The 21,508-nt window shown below is 35.7% G+C and overlaps 1 protein-coding gene across 1 annotated transcript in view; it reads left to right on the top strand.

The window, feature by feature from the left end:
- The window catches only part of LOC150094452 (neuroglian-like), a 479,168-nt gene that overhangs the window by 376,313 nt on the left and 81,347 nt on the right, over positions 1–21,508 (top strand). The window contains exon 18 of the mRNA XM_090412472.1: positions 3,397–3,519. Coding sequence (XP_090268598.1) covers positions 3,397–3,519 — 123 coding nt within the window. The remainder of the gene's footprint in view (positions 1–3,396; positions 3,520–21,508) is intronic.

Below are 21,508 nucleotides of genomic sequence, written 5' to 3'. Positions count from 1 at the left end.
TCAGCAGTTAGAATTGAAGTACAGGAAGATGGTGTAATGTTAAATCTGTGTCAGACAAGGATGTACATTATCCCCTCTGTTATTCATTATCTGTATGGATCACATCATGAAGGAAAGTGGTATTAAACCTGATATCAAAATTGGAGATGTTAATGTCAGCTCTTTGCTCTATGCAGACGATGTCAGACTTCTAAGTAAATCTGCTACAAGTCTGTAAGATTCCCTGACTAAATTGAATAACTGTTGTAATAGATATGGTATGAAGGTCAGCAATAACAAGACAGACAATGAAAATAGGCAGTATCATTGAAAATGTCAACTGCATTGTGAATGGAGAACCTATAGAACAAGCAAAACATTTCGGCTACTTAGTCAAGATTTTTAGTGAAGATGGTAAATTAAATATGGAAATAGACAACAGAATCAACAAAGCTGGTAGGAAGTCAATTGAATAAATTCATATGGAATAAGAAAGAAATTAGTCAGAACCTTAAATTAGCTGTCTACAAGACAATATTCAAACCAGTTTTAACTTATGGATCTGATAGCAGAGTCAGAAGTAAAACACTTGACCAAAGATTAGAGACTGCAGATATGAGAGTCCTGAGAAAGATTAGGGGCATGAACAGATGTCATCAATTGCAATATCATATTAAAAACGAGGATATTAGGAAAGAACTTGACATTGTCAGCATCCAGGAATACGTTAGCAGAACTAATCTCAGGTGGTATGGTCATTTAAACAGAATGGGCAAGGAAAGATTAGCAAATCAGGTGTTCTCTACCAGGTTGGCAGGAAAACAACCCAGTGGAAGACCAAGATATAGGTGGATTGATACAGTACAAAGTGCCTTAGATGATAGAAATATAAGATCTGATAATGTTGGAGTCTTGACAAGTAACAGACTGATTTGGAGGAAAACTGTAGATGTAATGATGTAAATTTTTCATGTAGTACTATCATATCCTGTACACCCCTTGAGGATACATGGCAGGAATTTGATGATGATGAAAATAGAGAGATAACCACAATCGTCACTGGACTATGGACAGAACATTTTAAAGGTGAAAATACAGCCAGGCAGTAGGAGGAGCTATGAGACATGCAAGAACTGTCTAGGAGTTGAACTACCACCTGTCTATATCTATTCTTGCCCAGTAATTGCTGCTTCTCTACAGAAAATTGACAATAACCCTAGAGAAAAGCTCTACTCCATCAAAGTGCTACATATCCATGATCATATCTAGAAGCTCATGAATGGACTCGACAACAACATAGGATGGGATAGGAGTCAGTTCTGGTACACAAGCTTTGAAGACAATGGGAGGAATGCCATCAGGGCCAGGAGACTTTGTTTGTGTCTAATTTGGACAATATTTTTCTGATCTCTTTCTGGCAAAAGGATATAGGGGGCATCTATAATATTTGGAGGGATATTTACCATTGGAAGCAAAGTGTGAAACCAGGAGATTGGATGATAATGTAATACAGCCATCTGGCAGGATGGGGTGGGAATAGTGTTGGGCAGAAGTTTTGACCAATTGCTTTGGCAAGAGACCAAAAAACTCAGCTGTCGTTTGGAAAGGCTGCTAGTTTCCTGCTTTTTGCTCTTTCAAAGTCTGTTTTGGATGCATGGATAGTTTTTTTGCATATATTTTGGGCTTGAGTATAAGCTCTAAAGGATGACGAGGTTCTTGATTTTTCATATGTACAGTCTTAGTTAGGGAACAGCAGTTCAAAGTAGTGTGGGGAATGTGTTTCCGTGCCAGCGAGGATTACTTTGTGATAAGTTCGGTGCATATGTTTGGGTTGCAAGGCCATAAGCAGTAGTCCACAATTTTTTTTTTTAATTGAGCAGATCCAACTGCATTTCCATTAAAAGGAACTTTACTGCAGATTCCTTCTTTCTCCTTGGAACATAATCACTTGTTTCTCACATACAAAGGCTTGATACATCATACTGTCCTTCAATTGTTAACTTCTCAGTTCCTCCTTGGAGAGTAGTTAAAGATGCTTATTAAAAAATCCTCTGGTATCAAAGAACTTCACTCAATAGTTTATCTCACTATAATTTAAAGATGCCAAGAAATGATATTCTTGGTTTAATCGTTTATCCAAGTGTAAGCAACCAAAAATTTTGCACATGAAATAACTTCACTACTGGGCTATTTGTATGTAGAGGATAATCTTGCCCTAGCATCCCATAATGCAATGCACATAACCTTATGGATATATATAATGCTATGCATTATGGGAAGGGCCACTATCCGGAATGGTTTCAGCCTTTGAGGTCTCATCATTGGGAGCCTGAGCCACTCTAGCTCAGTCGGTATAAATGAAGCCCTATGGCTGGAAAGACCTAGGTTTGATTCCCGTCCATGACGCTAGGAACCTTTACTCTTGACTAAAGGTGAGTTAGCTGGTCTCATACAGAGGTAGAGGGTTTTTCACTTAGAAACTGGGTTTTTTTGTCCCTCAAAATAGGCAAACCAGCCTGTGAACACACGGATTTACAGTCATACACACACACTTAATCCCTCATTAGGAGGGCTCAACCAGTCCTATGAGATTGGTTGAGGAACAGGGGGGGGGGAACCCCATACGAATAAAATAAATAAAATTGGGAGCTGGACCCAGAAGTAATACTTCCATATAGAAGTGATCAAAAAGCGATGCACCTTAAACTTTATAAAACATTTCTCTCTAATCCAGAGCATTTTAGTAATAAGGCATGACACCTTTTGACTACTTGTATATGGAAATATGATTTCTGCATTACTTCAACCTTGGATCACTTCTGGTCTGGCTCCCACTGATGAGACCTCACTAACTACTCTAGGCCTATGATGAGCACCCCTTTACTTCAATAAAGGTCGAAATTGGTCTGGGTAGTGATCCCTCCCATAATACATAGCATTATGGGATACTAAGGCAAGTAATGCGAAGTCATTAGCCTCTATGTACGAGTTGCCCAGTCGTGAAATTACTTCACTTGCAAATTTTATTTGCTTACATTTGGATAAAGGATTAAACCAATCATCTTTAATTTATAGTGTAACTAAGTGAAAAAAAACTTTCCAGGAGTAAATTTTGGCCAGTTTGCTTTCCTGAGATTCCATCAAGGTATTGAGAAACTGTTTATTCTGGGAATTATAAGTCTTGCAGTAATTAGGCAGGGTCTGTCAGGTTGTCATCGTTATTGTGTCATCATAATGTACTTTGTGAGTTGAAATCCTCAGGAATTGATGCCAGGATGAGCTGAATGAGGAAGTGCAGGGCATGGCCATTCACGTAGAGGAGACGCTAATGCTATCTTTATTTTTTATATATAAGTGCTTTTTTTTCTGATACCAACTAATTTTACTAATTTGGTTGTCATTTATTTTTCCCCTTAGCACCTGGTCCAGTAGCTACCTTTAATGCTTTTCCAATGGGCTCTAGTGCTTTGTACTTAATTTGGAAGAGACCACTAGAGCCTAATGGTGCTCTGACGGGATACAGAATTTATTTTGAACAAGGTAAGATGCTTAGTTTTGTGAGTTGAAGACATTCATGTTAAGTGCTAATAAAATTCATTTCCATCTGGTAAGATGTTTGATGTCTTTTTTGTAAAACTGCATGATTATTATAGGAAACTTCAAAGCAAGCACTTGTTCAATAAGTTTTTGATATGTTGATTAAAATAAATTAGATATACTAGTTTTAATATTTTGTTACTAAGTGTTGCTGAAAACAAGCAGAAACATGTTTTCATATTGTTGAAGGGAGAAAGCCATAAGTTGTTGGAGATTGTGTTATGGTTGTGACTGTTTTCAGTTGAAGCGAAGCTAGTATAACCAGATGATATGCCTCAAACAATGAACACTACGAGTTTATTTTTTCTAGGTACTTATAGGTAGAGCTTGGCAAATTATACATTTTTTGCATAACAAAAAATGTACTCAAACAACCCCCCCCCCTCTCATTTTTTAAATGATATGTCACTGTATACCAATAAGTCAGTAGGAGTTTTTGTACAATCTGCATCTGCTCATTAGTTAGCAAAATCTACTTGCCACTGGCGAGTGAGTGAGGGTATTTGTCGAGCCCTGTTTATGTGGCTCACACATGTAGAAAAGAATATAGAATTTTATTACAAAACTTCAATACATATACTCAGAGATCACTTTATTAGGAACATCTCCCCATTTAGGAAAAATAGGCTGTTCCTGAAGAGATGAAGTCACATGTCTGCAGTTTGCTATATAAATCAGCAGACAGGCAGCCAGTGGTCTTGTTTTTTTTATTTGATGCATCAGAATGGGTATGAGGCTAGGCTTGCCAGACGTCCCGTACTGTCCTTGGAAGGACAGCCTGATGTCTTATAATTTTATCTTTTCATTAAAAGTACAAATATTATATTAAGCAATTTTAATTTTCAATATTCTTTTCAAATAATCCAACTTAAATTGATTTGTAAGCCATAAAAACTGACAATTTGAGGGAATTAATTGTGTTTACAGTTTATGGCAGCGACTCTTGGTGATCACATACCCACTGAAGCCACACCTTCCTGTTTTTAGCTGACGGCATTGGGACCTGGGCTGACCACCACTGTTTTACTATGCTCTGACTGGTTGTGCCCTCTTGCCATTCTTTACATTTGCTTATTTTCAAACAGTTCTTATTTGGACATTGTGTGGTGTGGCAGTATTGGTACAGTGCATGGATGTTATTTCAATAATTATTAAAAAATAATATCTCACCTTTTTCAAATGTGTGATATTTGATTAATACAGTAATTATGTATTTTAAGGTAAATTAAATTTTGTTTCTTAAGCCTTTAACAATGCCAAAACAAAAGTGCGTTTTTAACGATGATTATTCGAAAGAATGGAATTTTATTGCAAAAGGAAAACATAACAATGAAGTTGAATGCAAAATCTGTAGACGAACATTTAGTATTGCACATGGGAATGATCTGATATTACATAACATTAACATTCAGAAACACAAATTGAGCATTTCGAGTTCCGGTTCCAAAAGTATTGATACTTATTTTGTAAAACCAAATACCAGCAATGAAAGAAATGTTATTGCTGCTGAAATAACTATATCATAAAGCATCATCGTTCTTTTGGTCACCCATGTTCTGTATTTGGTTTTCTAAAATGTGGCAACCCTATATAAGGCATTACTTTGGTATATGCTTGTTGGTGCCAGTATCTCATAAACATCTACTTGTCTGGGCCTTTCATGCACAACAGTGTTTAGTGTGTAATAATTACACGACTTCAAATTTTGATGATGGAAACAGCTCATTAATGCATGAAGTCAGAGAAGAATGGCAAGAGGGCACAACCAGTGAGAGCTTAGTAAAACAGTGGTGGTCAGCCCAATGTCACAGATGGGGTACAGGTGCAGATGACCATCCCAGGTCCCAATGCTGTCAGCTAAAAACAAGAAGGTATGGCTTCAGTGGGTACGTGATTACCAAGACTGGTAAAATGTCACCTGGTCTGACGACTCCTGGTTTGTACTATATCATGCTGATGACAGAACCAGAATATAGCAGCAGCAACAACATGAGGCCATGGAACCTTCTTGCCTAGGAGCAACAGCTCAGGCTGGTGGTTGGGGGAATATTTCTTGGCACACATTAGGTCCCTTGATACCAGTTAAATGCCACAGCTTATCTTAACATCATTGTTGATCATGTTCACCCATTCATGACTGCAGCTTACCCATTGTGAAGTGGGTACTTCTAGCAAGTTCACTTTACTTCAGTGGCCATCTCAACTCCATAGAGCATCTATGAGATCATATGGAATGAGTATTTTTCAGCTGCAACATTTGGGCAATGCCATTGTGACACCATGGACAAACACCCCAGAGAAACGTTTTAGACATAAATGTCACAGAGAAATTGGGCCATTCTTAAAGCAAAAGGGTGTCACACTCAGCATATTTCATCCAGTGTAACATGGAAATCATCAGGGAGAAAGGATAATAATTTTTTTTTTTTGATGTAGTTGCTAATCTTTCCCTGACAGTATCCATGTTACATTGGATGAAATATATAAGTTTTTTAATAAAATTTCACATTTTTTCTACATGTTATCCATTATAAGCATCTAGAAATATGTCAAATATACATATTCCCTTTACCATGCTACCGGCCAAGACATCTATAGACGTCAAGGTTATCATGGATATGAAGTGTATGAAGATGCATATTTTATCCGTAATGGCCGGTTAGGTGATTAAACTGTTTGATTCATTGTAAAATTCAGTCAGAGGAAGATATTGCTTCTACATGGATGCTGAAGAAATATCTTACTCTGACTGAATTCTTAGACTACTCTAAAGCTTTTGACTGTGGGAAGTAATAAAAAGAATGGGTTTTCCTCAATACGCTATCAGGTTGATAGTCAACCTGTACAGGGATCAAGAAGCCATGGCAAGAACAGGTGTTGAAATTAAGTGATTGGCTTTGGGTTTGAAAAGGAGTTAGGCAAGGATGTTTACTCTCTCCTCACTTGTTTAGTATATATGCGGAGGACATCATGCATGAAGCATTGGATAAGCTCAAGACAGGAATTAGGATAGGTGGTAGATTAATCTGGGGGGGGGGAGGGTATGCTGATGATACTGTACTCCTCTGGAATGACAAGGAAGAACTAGGAAAAATTCTTGATAAAGTTAATAAGATCAGTAATAACAGAGGACTTCATCTCAATCCTAGCAAGACAAAGACCATGGTTCTCAAAGGAAATACAAACAGGGAAGCTCTTGAGAAACAAGTTTACCTTAATGAAGAAATAACTGGGATCCATTATTAATGTGAAGAATTGCTGTTCAGAAGAAGATTAGGAATGGCTAAAAAACAATCAGAGACTTATCTGGAAGTATGGATCTATCTCCATGAGAACAAAATTGAGAATTTTGGATGCAGTTCTTTCTCCAACAGTGACATATGGATGTGAGACCTGAAACCTAAAGTCAGATAAGAAAAGGATGGTTGCTTTTGAGATGTGGTATTACAGAAGGCTATTGAGGATATCATATACTGAAAGGTGTACAAATGAATGAGTGTTAGAAAAGATCAGTAGAACTTTAAGGCTCCTTAAGGATATTTGCAGAAGAAAGTTAAAATATTTTGGACACATTGGAGGGATAACTTTTCAGAATAATAATAGGAAATGTTCCTGTAAAAAAATGAAGGGCAAGCCATCAATGAGATGAATGGATGGGGTGTGTGTAGAGTGACTGATCTTCAGAGAGTTGAAGTCTCCAGAAAAGCATACAATAGGACTACATGGCGAGGCCTGGTGTGGTACATCACTGAGCATCGGAGTGACCATACAGCATCTGTGGATGTCTAGTGAACATATGATCCATGAAGCAATATACAAGAGAGTTAAAATGTCCCTAGCCATGTTCAACTTGAGTATTAGCTCATATATGATTCTTAATGAGTAGAAAGACAGGAAAATATGTTAAAAGACAGATATGTTAAAAGTGCTTTTTTTTCTGGAAAAAAGGTGTCAGTACTTACCACGAAGATGTTATTACAGCAACTTTCACACTTTTAACATATCTTCCGATATACCCTCGTCATCTCTAGATCGCTTCTTGTTTTGGTATCAACTGCAAAATGACGACCTCGTAGCAGACATGAGTCCACATATTTGCTAGGGTTGAATTGAGTGAGAAGAGGTCCTACTATCCCGATGAACATCAGTGCAGAAGTTGTCCGTACAAGCAGAGATGACCTAGATGAAGTTACTGATTCATCTGAGAGAAACCCCTAACACATTCACTGGAAGATATTGCAATTAAAATTCAATATCCAATACCAAATGTCAGATGCTTCCCAGGATTTTCTGGCCAATACTTGGAATCTAAAATCTTAGCACATTCAGGCAAATCAGCATCATCTCCTTCAAGCAGATGCTTTCCATCTTTCAGACTTTTATAGAAAGCAGGTGAACTTATTGCAGGACTGTGTCTTTCATTTTTGTGGAGCTGAATCCCTTTGAACTTCATGTTCTTTTGACTTTGAATGGAAATACTGTAGTATGGACCAGGATTTTCAATTCTCTCTTCAAAAAGTTGAACTGTATTCTTTATCTTCCTGTCTGCTTTGTACAAGTTAAGATTTCTCTCTTGTAAATCTAGATTTAGTTCACAAATTCTTGGAGAGCATCACACATAAGGCCCAAATCAAAAACAAACTCGCATGACGTTATTTTTTCTAAAAGACCCTCATGAAGAAAGCGGTCTGTTTTGCTTCTTCTGCCTCCAGAAAGTAATGAACGAGAGCTTCGAAGTCTTGCCACACTGCAGAAACAGTGTGAAACCTAGATGCAACCCAGCGAGTGCTTAAAAGTCTGCCAAGTTTAAGAAGTTGAAGTTCTAGAGTCGCTGCACATTCCTGTAGTTCCCTAGCATTCTTAGGTGAAGCATGAATTGTCACATAAAGTTTGTCCATGAAACTCAAAGTGGTTCACTCCTGGCACATTGTTCACTGTGTCACTAACAGACAATTCAAGACAATGGCTAGCACAATGCCAGAAAATAACACTAGGAAACTTCTCTTGCATTAGCCTCCTTACACCATTACGCACACCAAACAACACGGCTGCACAATCACAAGTTACAAACAATAAATACTCCTTTAAGTAATCTTCAGATAATCCTAAACACTCAAGATGACTAAATAAAGATTAAGAATTCCTCTAGCAGTTACATCTGATAATTCGATCAAATCTAGGAAAAGACTCACAGGAACCGAAAGTTCAGGAAGAACTACATGAACAATCACAATCAATGTTGTTATTGTTACTCACAATTGTTGATTCATCAATAAGTAACGATATTTTGTTCTTGGAGTTCACCATATTGTCTATTGTTTTTCTCATTTCATTTGCGATATGGCTCACAATGTTAATGCAAGTATTTGCATTAACATTGTGTTCAACATTGTGTCTATGCCATTAAGTTCCTGTAAATTTATTTCGTCTTCAAAGTTATGTTAAATGATTGATTTCTTCTTGCAACTTTGTAAGCGGTTCGAAACACTTTTCCTGTTACGGAAATATATTATGAGACAAAGTATTTAGGAAAACTTTCTCTTATTTTTCGTTTTTTGCTTCAGATTTTATTTTTTTGCACACTTTGTGAGCTGCACTCTCCTTATGATCGTAAATCTTTTTTCTTAACAACATTAACTGTTGTTTGCAAGATTTTTTAAAATGACTGATTTTACCATTTGCCCACTCCGCTGAAATTTTCGTTTCCATGTATTTATCGACAGCAAGACTTCCGACATCATGACACACTTTACAGCCCGACATTTTATTCTTGACATACAGCCACTCGTTTCTCATGCAGAAGTCATTTTTCTGCAAAAGAGTCCAGCATTCGGGCCAGTCATTATCAGAATCTGCTTCCTTTTGACCATGTGGATCTTTGGTCTTGCTTTCATGATCCTCTTCACCAAGTGTATTTTCGGTGCTAGTTTTCTGTTTTACAGGAATGCAAGTAGATTCAACAATTTCTGCTTTTTCAGCCTTCCTGTGTTTTTACTCATTGGCATAAAGTCACTACTTATTTTACTCATTTTGAACAATGATTGCACTGATTTAACTTAGATTAATTCAAAACTCATGTGAACACCTGCCTGTTGCAGAGTGAATATAGAACTGATAAACTGATATTGGAAGCAATCAAAAGTGAACGTACCAAAGTTTCCAGTTGCATACCAACCTATGAAACAGGAAAGCAGGGTACCAACTTGCGAGTAATCAAAACTGAAATTTCAATTCGTGAACACAGTACCATCTACGGGAATATTTATAATACATTTTGCTGTCAATAAATCATAAATTTTTAAAAACTTAAGAAAAAAGGTGCCGGTACTGTGTATCGCCGGAAAAAAGGGATAAAAAGGACTAATTAAAACACTGATCCTCTGTAGAGGACAGTATGGCTTTGTTAAAGGTCTTGGTATGATTAAAAGTCTTGCATTCTGTAATAGAGTTGGATAAGAGTAATGGATCTACCGCAAAATTTCTGAATTTTGCCAAAGCATCTGATGCATGTAAAATTGTTATATATACCATATTTGCCGACTTATAAGATGCACCAGCATATAGGACACCCCCCCCCTTTTTTTTTGTACACATTTTTAGGAAAAAAACTATCACTGAATATCATAATGAATTTACAGTATTTCAAATATAAAGTAATAAGTAGGTCTACTTTCAACAAATACCTAATCTAACTAGGAAAGAGTACCCACCTTTTAATCGTCAAAATCCAGAAATTCATCTCCAGAGCTAAATGAGGAGACACTTGAAACCTCTTCTAAATCAGAATCTGAGTCCTCATATACAACAAATTGTCCTCTGTACCATCCGGTGCATTACTAATGCCACACTTCTTAAATGTTTTAACTACTGTCTCAGTTTTCACAGCATCCCATGAAGCTTTGACCCACACACAAACTTGCAAAATGCTAGGCTTCTTCCTGATGGCATAATCTCAAAATCTGAAGACTGCATCCAGCTGTTCCACTTCTCCTTCATAAATCCCTTAATGGTTTATTAATACGGACATCTAAAGGTTGAAGCTGACTAGTTAGACCTCCTGGAATTACAGCTAACTGGGTTTTCAATTCCTTGAGTTTATTTGTAACATCATCTGTTCTGTGAGAACGAAACTGATCCCATACTAGCATGGCAGGCTTCAACAGTCCACCAGGTGCAACTAGACCAAATTTTATCTATCCATAACGTCATTCCTCTTCCATTCATCCAACCTTTTGCATGAACATGTACAAATACTCCTGTAAGCAGTTTTTCTTTGGGTAGAGTCTTCCTTTTAAAAATCAATAGTGGCAGCAATTTTGTCCCATCAGCACAGCAGGATAAAACAACCGTGTAGTGAGTTTTTTTGTGCCCCAAAGTTTTAATAGTAACACTTTTAGTGTCCTTGGAATCTACAGTTTTGTTTGAGGGCACATTAAAAGTCAACGGAACCTCATCCATGTTTCCTATTTGTGCTAGTTCAAACTTTTCTCATTTCCTTGCGTTAATGATGAATCAATGAAATTCGATCATTTTTTCTTCATATTCAGCTGGCATCTTTTTTGATATTTTTGTTTTAGTCCACATACATAGCTGGTTTCTCTTCATGAATCTTGAACACCATGATGTTGATCCAGTAAAGTTGGCGATCCCTCTGTTAGTGGCTATCACTTTTGCTCGATGAATAATCATTTTTGTAGACACTTAAAGTCCCGCTTTTCTGTGGTCTAAAATCCAAGCATTCAGTTCTGCCTCAAGTTCCGGCCATTTTGCAGTTCTGCTTCGTAGGTTATGTTTACTGTGAGTTGCTTTTTTTAAATCCTCTTCCTGATTCCACCAAGTTATCATTTTCTCAGTTGGGGGTGGTCCGAAATGCCTCTCTGCAGCCCTGTTTCCATGCTCTTTAGCATATGCAATCACATGTAGCTTGTATGCAATATTGTAACAATGCCGACGTTTTTCAGCCATAATTTGCCAAGAAATTTAGAGAAAATTTAACAGCAGAAATTTATCACTGTTCACAACTGCGACAACAATTGGAAAGTTTAAATAAACAGGACACAGTTGTGATCGTCGATGACAGTGCATGTGCATCCACTGAACTCTACATCAGTGTTTCTCAAAGTGTGGTACGTGTACCCCAGGGGGTACGTGGCAATTTTCAGCTATGCATCATTAACGCATAGAATAAAATTCAATGTATCCGTTAAATTCGAGATCGTAAAACGTTCCTATTATATCACTGAATAAGGTACAGAGACATCTGCAAGCTGTGCAATATGTTTCTCAACAAACATTGCAATTAGAGACAACTGGGATAAAAACAGCACTAATTAATGAATCGCGTGTCCTCTCCCACAGAAAATGCTGTATGACTCAAGCAAAACCATATGTTGCCAGTGCAACATATGGTTTTGTGTTTGAGTGAATCTTTTAAAATGAAGACATATAGTGAATGTGTTTCAGATATTATATAAGGAATTTGGTTGAAGAGAATTAGCATATCAACTCAACTGTCAGCTTGTCTTTGTCATTTAGTAGCATGATCTTTTGTTAATACTGCACCAATCATATGAAGTGGATGTCTGAAGTTTGAGAAACATTCCTCGACGTAACTGGAATGCTCACGCACGCACGCACACCACAAGGAAGCAATAAAGAAATTGCGTAACTCGGAACAGAGATAATTTCCAGAAATGAAAATAATAAAAAACTGAGTATCGGCGTATAAGACGCACCCTGTTTTTCAGACATATTTTCAAAGAAAAAAAGTGCATCTTATACGCTGGCAAATACGGTATATACGTATATTTAAGAGGGTTTTGCGAAAGCATTTGTTGATTGTGTATTTATGATATTGGAGATGGTATAGAGTGTGATATCAAGTTATTTGCTGTTGTTAACTTGAGAAAAGTAATGAATGTATAGCTCATACAGAATTACTAGGTGTATAGATGAATAACAGTGAATATGAATGTCATTTCAGTGTTGCCAAGTGATAGGTTATTCATTTTTTAGGGCAAGGACTGTATATGTATATATTCAGTCACTACTTGCAGGTAGTTTAGGGCCATTTTGCTAAGGTGGTTGAGTCATCACATTGGATAATTGCACTGTGATTGAAGAGAACACTAGTTTGTAAGAAAAATAAAGTTATTTTCATAAGAAAGATTCCGGTAATTGGACATGTTTATTAAGATAAATAACAATAAAAAACAAACCCGACAAGTTTCGTAAGTCGTTTGACTTACATCTTCAGCAGTCAAAGATAACAAAAGTTTAAACACAAGAAATGAGAAATTACTCAAAATAGTTCATTCTATACAGTTGTGGCCATCTAACTGTTCATTAAATTAAATATCCGAATGCAGATTCAGTGTAATGCTAAGTTTGAACAATGCTAGATGCTGTCACGTTCTGCTGTTCATGTTCACATTGTCCGAGGTCTGAACTTGGGTATATTTTTTATCAATGCTGACCAAACTTGGTGTAGAATTAGGCCTTGGTTTTAGTTGCATTGCATTGGAATTCTAAGCATATTTGCAGTTTTTTTTTAATTTCCTTATGTAACAATTTTTTTCAATGTAACACGTTTGTTTTTTGCCAGAGTACATTATGGCCGGTGGACATTGTATGGTATGCTAGGCCTGATTTGTGTTCTCTTCTTTTTTGCACATTTTTTTGGTGTTTGTTCATACGAATGTAATCAACCTGTTTACAAATGTTCCCAGAAGTGAAACTGTGAATCTGCTTGAAGACCTTTTTCCTCCAGACATCGTAGAACTTTATAAGCATTGCATAAAAAATACTTTTATCATGTATCAAGACAAATTTTGGGAACAAAAACAGGACTGGCTATGGGCTCCCCTCTCTTCCCAGCTTTAGCTAACCTATATATGGAACATTTTGAAAATAATGTTTTAAGCAATCATCATAAAAAAACGAAAATTTGGCTACGCTATGTATTTTCATCATACGGCCAGGAACAACAGAGGAACTAACTGCTTTCAAAGATTACCTGAATAATATACACAACAACATAAAATTTACTTTGGAACAAGAAGAACATAAAAAACTTCCCTTTCTTGATATCCCAATAGAAGTCAATGAAAAAGATAATAAATTATCCATCTATAGAAAACCCGCCAACACAGGAAGATTTCTTAATGCAGCCTCACATCATCACCACCACTTGCAAAAAATAGGTTTAATTAAAATCTTGAGGGACAGAGCTTATAATATTTCCAGCACAGAAAAACAGAGAAATTAAAAATTCCAATATTTAACACGGATCCTCAAAAAAATGGTTATGAACCTAAGACAATCAAAAAAAATCCTCAACACACCTCCTACAAGCATCTCACAAAAGCAAGATTTCAAGAATGCAATAACGCTTCCATCCATCAAGAATGTTACAGATAAAATGGCCAAATTACTAAACAAACATAACAAAGTTGCTTTTCTACCGCTGGAAAAAATTTCAAGATTTCTACATCCCCCAAAGCCTCCACATCATCCTTTAAAAAAACCAGGTGTTGATAAAATTCATTGTTCCTGTGGCATCTGCTACCTAGGCCAGACAGGAAGATCAGGGGAAATTCATATGAACGAACACCAAAAAAGACGTGCAAAAAAGAAAACACAAATCAGGCCTAGCATACCATACAACTTCCACCCACCATTATGTACTCTGGCAAAACACAAACATAAGGAAATTTAAAAAAACTGCAAACATGCTTAGAATTCCAGTGCAATGCAACAAAAACCAGGGCCTAATTCTACACCAAGTTTTGATCAGCATTGATAAAAAAATATACCCAAGTCAGACCTTGGACAATGTGAACGTGAACAACAGAACGTGACAGCATCCAGCATTGTTCAAACTTAGTATTGCACTGAATCTGCATTCGGATATTTAATTTAATGAATAGTTAGATGGCCACAACTGCACAGAATGAACTATTTTGATTAATTTCTCATTTCTTGTGTTTAAACTTTTAGTTACCTTTGACCCCTGAAGATGTAAGTTAAATGACTTACGAAACTTGTCAGGTTTGTTTTTTATTGTTATCTTAATAAACATGTGGTCCAATTACCGGAATCTTTCTTATGAACTGCTAAACCACAGAAACCTACACCTATGAAAGTTATTTTACTCCCCAAAGCTTTGATAAGACTATATCTTGACTATTAATTGCAGATATGGTAACCTGGGTTTTAAGGAGATGGGGTAGACAGTCAGTGGGTAACAATAATGGTAACTGACTTGTGCATATGAGGAACAGGTTGAGGTAATATGGTTTTCAAAGTTCAAAGAATAAATAGCAGCAAGGATAAGAATTGTGATAGAAACATACAAGTTAGTAAGAGGGGATCTTACATATAAATACTCATGAGATTTTGCAGGTGGGCTGTAACTCAGAGTTGTCTCCCAAAGCTCACTTAACATGCTCACATCAGGGAGATCGGAAGTCTCTCGCTGCCATCCAGATCTTCTGTTGTGGTGAGAGAAAACAATGCCCCACCATTCTGCCAATACACAATAAACAATTGTGTATTGGCAGATGTAGCACATATCTTGACTTGTTCTTTGAATGTAACAAAATCTGCTTGTATATGTGCATGGAGGGGGAAAACAAATAATTTATTAAAGGATATAATAGAAAAACAACAATTAAGGCAAATGCTATATTTAAATTACTAAAAGGTATAAACATGTGAACCATCATTAATGGGCCATGAGAGAAAGAACAGGCACGAATAGAAATACTTTCACTACTGGCAAGTGAATTATTAATAATTTACATATGTGGTGTGCGTATGTGTCCTGTAAGTTGCTAGGTGTGGGTGAATAACAAGTGATCCTATAAACTTTAGACATGCATGTTTACATTTATGATGGTCATAATTTCAAAAAAAAAAAAAAAAACTAATGAGGAGAGGGAAAGGGGATTTATTTGCAAAATATAACTAATCGATAATAAACAGCAGGTGTATACTGATAGCTCAGTAAATAACTATACAGAGGAGCTAATAATGTTCATTAGGTGATTCATCTAGTGTGGAAGGAATAAGTTTGGATTGATTGAGTAGAAAATGATCTTGTACATAACAAGCACAATTTACCGTGCTTGTTATGTGTTTTTATTTATATTTCACTTAGTTTTTTTTAAGAATTTTCTTTTTTCACTGCTAATCAGTATTAACGTTTTACATAGTAATGTATGTATAAATAATTTCCAGCCATCATCAGAATTATTCACCCTTTTGTAAATCCTACATTCATTACATAAGTTTGTTTTTTTTTTCAGTGACTTTTCTGTCTTATCAGTAATAGATATCTCACATATGCTAGTATTTTATTGTATATATCAATGGATGCAGTCTGTTTCTTATAAGACATAGGAATTATTTTTATTACATCTGTTCTTTCCAAAGACTGGAATAAAATGATGTTCCTATAGCATGAAAAACATTCCATACTATGCTGCAGAATTAGGGAAAAAAATCACTAAATACAGTCTGCGTACTATGTTTAGCAACAATTAGTGTAATTAAAGAGAACTGGAATGACACTTCACAGTGAAAAACAGTATCTAACTAAAATACATTTGTTCTGACATCCTTTTTCGGTTGAAGAAAATACATGTATCCTTGAAATCAGTTCGAATTGCATTTAAGATTTACAGTATCATTGAGAGTTTAAAATTCTACTGAAAACTTAATTAAACTGCCATATAAATTTTCAAAAGTCATCTATCCCATACATACTGTAAAGTAATTTCTTGCAGTCAGCATCGGTACTTGTGGACACTGCCTGGCATGGATGTGGTTAGGAAACATGTAATCTGGATTCTTCTTATAATGCTGTGCATAATTGACCCAGCAGATATTTTGAAGGAATCTTTAGTGAATGTTTACACTGAGAGATACGAGTGACTACTAGACTTCCTGGAAGAGTAAGAGTATTATTATTATTCAAAGTCTTGGAAATACTTTGGTAAGAACATAGAAGATAATTTCATGATATTTGACAAAATGTTCTGGAGACTACTGGGGGGGGGGGGGGGGGAGCTTTTAGAAAGAAATGGAGGAAAGTTTACTGCAACTGAAGATATTGTGGATTCTGGAATAATCGTTTGATAGATTGAAACAAGTTACAGAACAGTTGTAGAAAATATTCCAGAAGAATGCACTCAGAAATTCATGTCAATACATGAAATGCAGAAAGGCACCTGGAGTAGATGATATTTGACCGAAAGTTCTGTACTCATAACTATATTTTTCTAAAATATTAAGTACATACTTATATTGAAGAAGCAAAGTTGCTTTGTGTTTGCATGCTTCAAATATCATAGGAAATTTTCTGTGAATGGGAAAGACAGATTTTAGATTCAGATTGCATCTTATACTAACCAGCTATCCTGATGTTTTATCATGTATCCAATTCAGCTTAATATTATACTCTTATAAAATGCACTGCAGCAGAAATGAGGCATGATATATTAAGCTTTCTTTGTATATTGTGAATGAGTTGAGCACTGTATGAACTTATGCGATTTCTCAATGGAGCTCGCATATTAAATTGAGCCCCCTTGGTCATTTTAATGCATCTAAGGTGGCAGCAATATGCCACCTTAGATGCTTTAAATAAACACTTAAATAAACACATGCCACTAAATGTGCTCACAAGTTGTTTTAGAGATTAAAAATCAAGTTTGATGAAACTGGTTTTCCATCAAAATCTCTAGATTCCCTTCTGTCTCTGTTAAAGCTGAAGTTGGTAAAAATAAATAAATGACATTATGTAAATTTTTTACTTTTAAACAAGGGTTGCCAGCCTTTTGTGTTCTGTGCACCATACAACTATTGTACTCTTAAAAACTTTCAGTATATCATGTTAATATAGATGATTTAATATAAAAACAAGATTCTCCCTCTAACTCAGACCCAAGCACTAGCTTCAGTTTTCTTTCTATTTCAGTCTGATGATGGTTTATAGTCTTTTATTACTCGGATGTAAGAAAGTGTTTTCACAAACAATGCAAAATGTTTTTTCTGTTGGATTCGCTATAAATAAGAACTCATTTTCCCACTGTTAATTGAATTCATGCTTACTATCACTTTCTGTTTTTCTTTTGCACTGTGATGTGAATGTAAAAACAAGACTTAATTTTCAAAAAAGTACAAAACTGAAAATGTTCACAAAGGACGGACAAAGCACAAATCTGTAGTGCAATGCTTGGTGCCTCAGGATCAAACAAGGGAATGTGCACAAAACAATAAAATCACTAAAATTAATGATTAAGTTTTATCTTCTTTTCTTTTTTTGACTAAATTAATTGTTCAGAATTAAACCAAGAACCAGTAATAGAAAAAATTAAAAAATATAAACAAATGGATGGAACACATTCAAAGAATGAAAACAGAAAGATTACCAAAACAAGCCTTAAAGTACGAGCCATTAGGAAAAAGAAAACCAGGACGTCCTCTTAAATGATTCAACGATGACTTCTAAGGCCAGAACAGGCCATGCTAGGCCTAAATCCTTGATATGTATGATGATGATCATCTTTTTTTTTTTTCTTTCTACAAATCAGTTTTTGGTTAATACCTTTTGCATAAATAGGCTTCCTTTTTTTATTATTATTTTCATTGGGGTCCAATGCACCACAGGTTGGCCATCCCCGTTTTAAACCACAATAATGCTAAACTTTACATAATTTATAAATGGTAATCGTGCTTTCTGGTCCCTTCTAGCATTTATTAGTCACAGCTTTTGTTTATTCAAAATTTTTTTAAATTCAGATCTACTGCAACCTTCATTTAATTTCTGGTATTGAGACTACACATTTATAAACATAAAACAGATTAAAATAAATAGTATTACCTGACAACTTTCAAAAGTTTTTGGATTTGCATCATCAGGGATACAAGACTTGTATAAAAAAGACTAGGAAAAAAATAATTATGCACAACAGATGTTATAAGAACTTCAGCACTAGTACATGTAAAGAAAGTGACAAAAAAAACACTGCTGTATTGTATTGTAATATGTAAGCATTGGAACAATGCTAGTTATTGCTGTCATGTTGTATGGCACAAAACATGATTTTATGGCTTTGTGTGCAAATATTGTGCACCTCCCACAATGAGTCTTTTTGACTCCATGGAGGTCTGGAGTTATTATTAACGTATGTAACATCCCAGTTCTGCAGTTGTTAAAATTTTGATGAATGCAGACCACCACACTTGGTGCAGGATTAAACCGTGATTTTTGTTACATTGCGTGGGGATATGGAGCATTTCTGAAGCTTCTTTAAATTTTCTTATAAAATAGTTATGAAAAATATATGGCATTTCTATTTCTTGCCAAACAACTTGGTGTCTGATCCTGATCGGCTTTCATTTTTTCTCAGTGTCTTTTATGTGTTCAGATATGCATATTTCTTTAAACCATCCTATCTGGCCTATATAGCAAATGCTACATGAGCAATGAATTTTGTATATACCTGGTTTTCTATGATAAGATGTAGAGGTTATGGTGGATTCAAGCGCCTCGGAATCTTATACATTGGGGAAAAAGCCACATTAACATTATAATCATGAAGCACTATTGCAACCGTGTCCATAACATTCTTGATGTAAGGTAACGTAATTACATTTTTGAAATCTTGTTTATTTGAATGAGTTGTTGGAAGCATAGCAAGAATTTTATTAATTATCTTCAGTTCATACCCCATTAAGGTAAAAGTATACCTCAAGTAATGCAGTAATGCTTCATTCCCTTTTTTTTTTTTTTTTTCCTGATGTTCTGGAAATTAGGCATGATAAAAATATCATAGAACAGTGCAATGTTTGACTGTGTGAAGTGATATAAGAATCTTCCAGTTGTGGCTAGTTTTCTGTACACTGAAAAGATAATATTTTTCTTTCATGGATACTTTGGATGTCAAGGAACTGCAATTCTTTAAGATCTTCCGGTTAAAGAGTGAATTTTGTTTGGGTGCAAGCTTTTCAGATAATATTTAAATTGAGTTAAGTTGTCTGTTGTTCCCAATCAATAGAATGCAATACTAGTTTTCTAGGGTTTTTATTTTTTATGGGGAGGAGGAGGCTATGTTGTAAGTCCTGTTTTTTACCAACATTTATTCTGAAAGGTAGTGTAGGCAATGTTTAAATAGCCTAATTGTATCTGGAGAAAAAGTTTTTGAAGAAGCTCCACTGTGTCATCCCCAGGGAAATTGTTGAACAGACTGACAGTATTTAAACTAGTTAGAATGTTGAAGGTTCTCTATTTAAAATCTTTTACCCTTTCAATAAAATGTAAGCTATTCTTCGTGTATAATTTCATCTTTCCTTTGTGTGGAGCTACCAGACTTGACAGATACTTTGCTAAGTGTGAGATTGGGGAATCTCTCCCATCTACAATAGAATGTAATGGAACATCCTGTTTGTGGATTTTTGATGCTTACATCTCTTCATACCACGCTAGGCACTCTATTCCATGCCCCCCTCCCCCCCCCCCCCAAAAAAAAAAAAAAACTGAAGAACTTATCATTTCAAATACCATTTTGACACCCTTCTGATATGTTAAGAAATTTTCTTATATTCTCTCTCTCAAGAAGGGAAACAAATCTTCATTATCAAATTAAATTGGAAACATAATATCATTGGCAGGATACTGATAGAAATAACTGAAGTGAGAACAACCATCCTGTTTGTTTATATCAGTAATTAATATTATCCATATATATCCAAGGAGTCAAAAGAATCATCATGGGAGTCCCATTAACTTTATTCACACAGTACCGTACCTATCATACCCCTTCTTCAACTCATTTACTGACAAAATGCTCATAACAGACAATAGCAATCCATTCCACTCATTCACTACTCTCCAATGAATAATCTAGTCCTGATGCCTTTAACACACTCTTTGCAATTTACAGGGATGATCCTAATGTTCTCTTTCCCTCTAAGCATGTACTAAACAATTTTCTCTGTTTCAGGCCTATAAAACCATTTTTTTTTACTAACTTTTAGGTTTCTGCCTCTCAGCCAACTCGTGCAACCTACAAACCCTCAGTCTCTCCTAGGGAGCATTCCACAAACAGCTCACCATCTTAGGCTCTTGCCTATGGATTTTCTCTTCCAATATCCTTATCTCCTTCTTTCAGAAATTCAGATAACCATTATCTGTGTGCAGTAATCTCATCTGGATGTGACCATATCAAAGCCTTATGAAGAGGGGAGGGGATGATAACTTACCTATGCTTGTCGCTTGTGAGTGTATTCTTCAATAATCAAGTAATTCTGTGAGCTGGTTTGCCCTTTTTTTTTTTTTTTTTTTTTTTTTTTTTTTTTTTTTTTTTTTTTTTGTAATATGCTCTCTGAACTGCCTGTTCATCATCACTCTTAATTTCTAAGATAATGGATAAATTCATTAGCATTCAATTTCTGCACTTCCAAAAAGTCTCTTCCATCTTTCCTTGATGCAGAGGTTGGGATGGGGATAGATTGAAAAGTTTGTGAATAGGGAGACATGATTAAAGTATCAACTCCCTCTCCTCTCAGTTTGAGGTGTATACAAAGTTCCTTGTTGCATTATGGACGAACTGGAAGATCTGTAACATCTCTCTCTCTTGAAGAATACAGGAAATATATCTGCTGCCACCATTATAGGGAGTTAGGTCTAGTTGACTGTGTCTTGTGAACACCTTGCAAATTAAACGTGGTCAAATACAGACATGTCAGACTTTATTTTGGAATCAGCAGCAGATTTAAAAAAAAAAAACAATCTTCATATGGTTCAAAACTTTCCAAGATTTCAGAACCAGTAATTCTTACATCTTCCTCCTAATCATCAAGGCTGCCTAACAATGCCCAGAAAATGGTCCTTTCTTAGGACTTTTGGCTTAGTGTATCATCTGGG

Source organism: Typopeltis vanoorti, chromosome 22 (genome assembly GCF_054136105.1).
Source record: "Typopeltis vanoorti isolate ZY-2024b chromosome 22, IOZ_Tvanoo_1.0, whole genome shotgun sequence".
NCBI lineage: Eukaryota > Metazoa > Arthropoda > Arachnida > Uropygi > Thelyphonidae > Typopeltis > Typopeltis vanoorti.
Note: the sequence above shows the minus strand (reverse complement) of the source record. Positions and strands in the feature narration are given on the sequence as shown.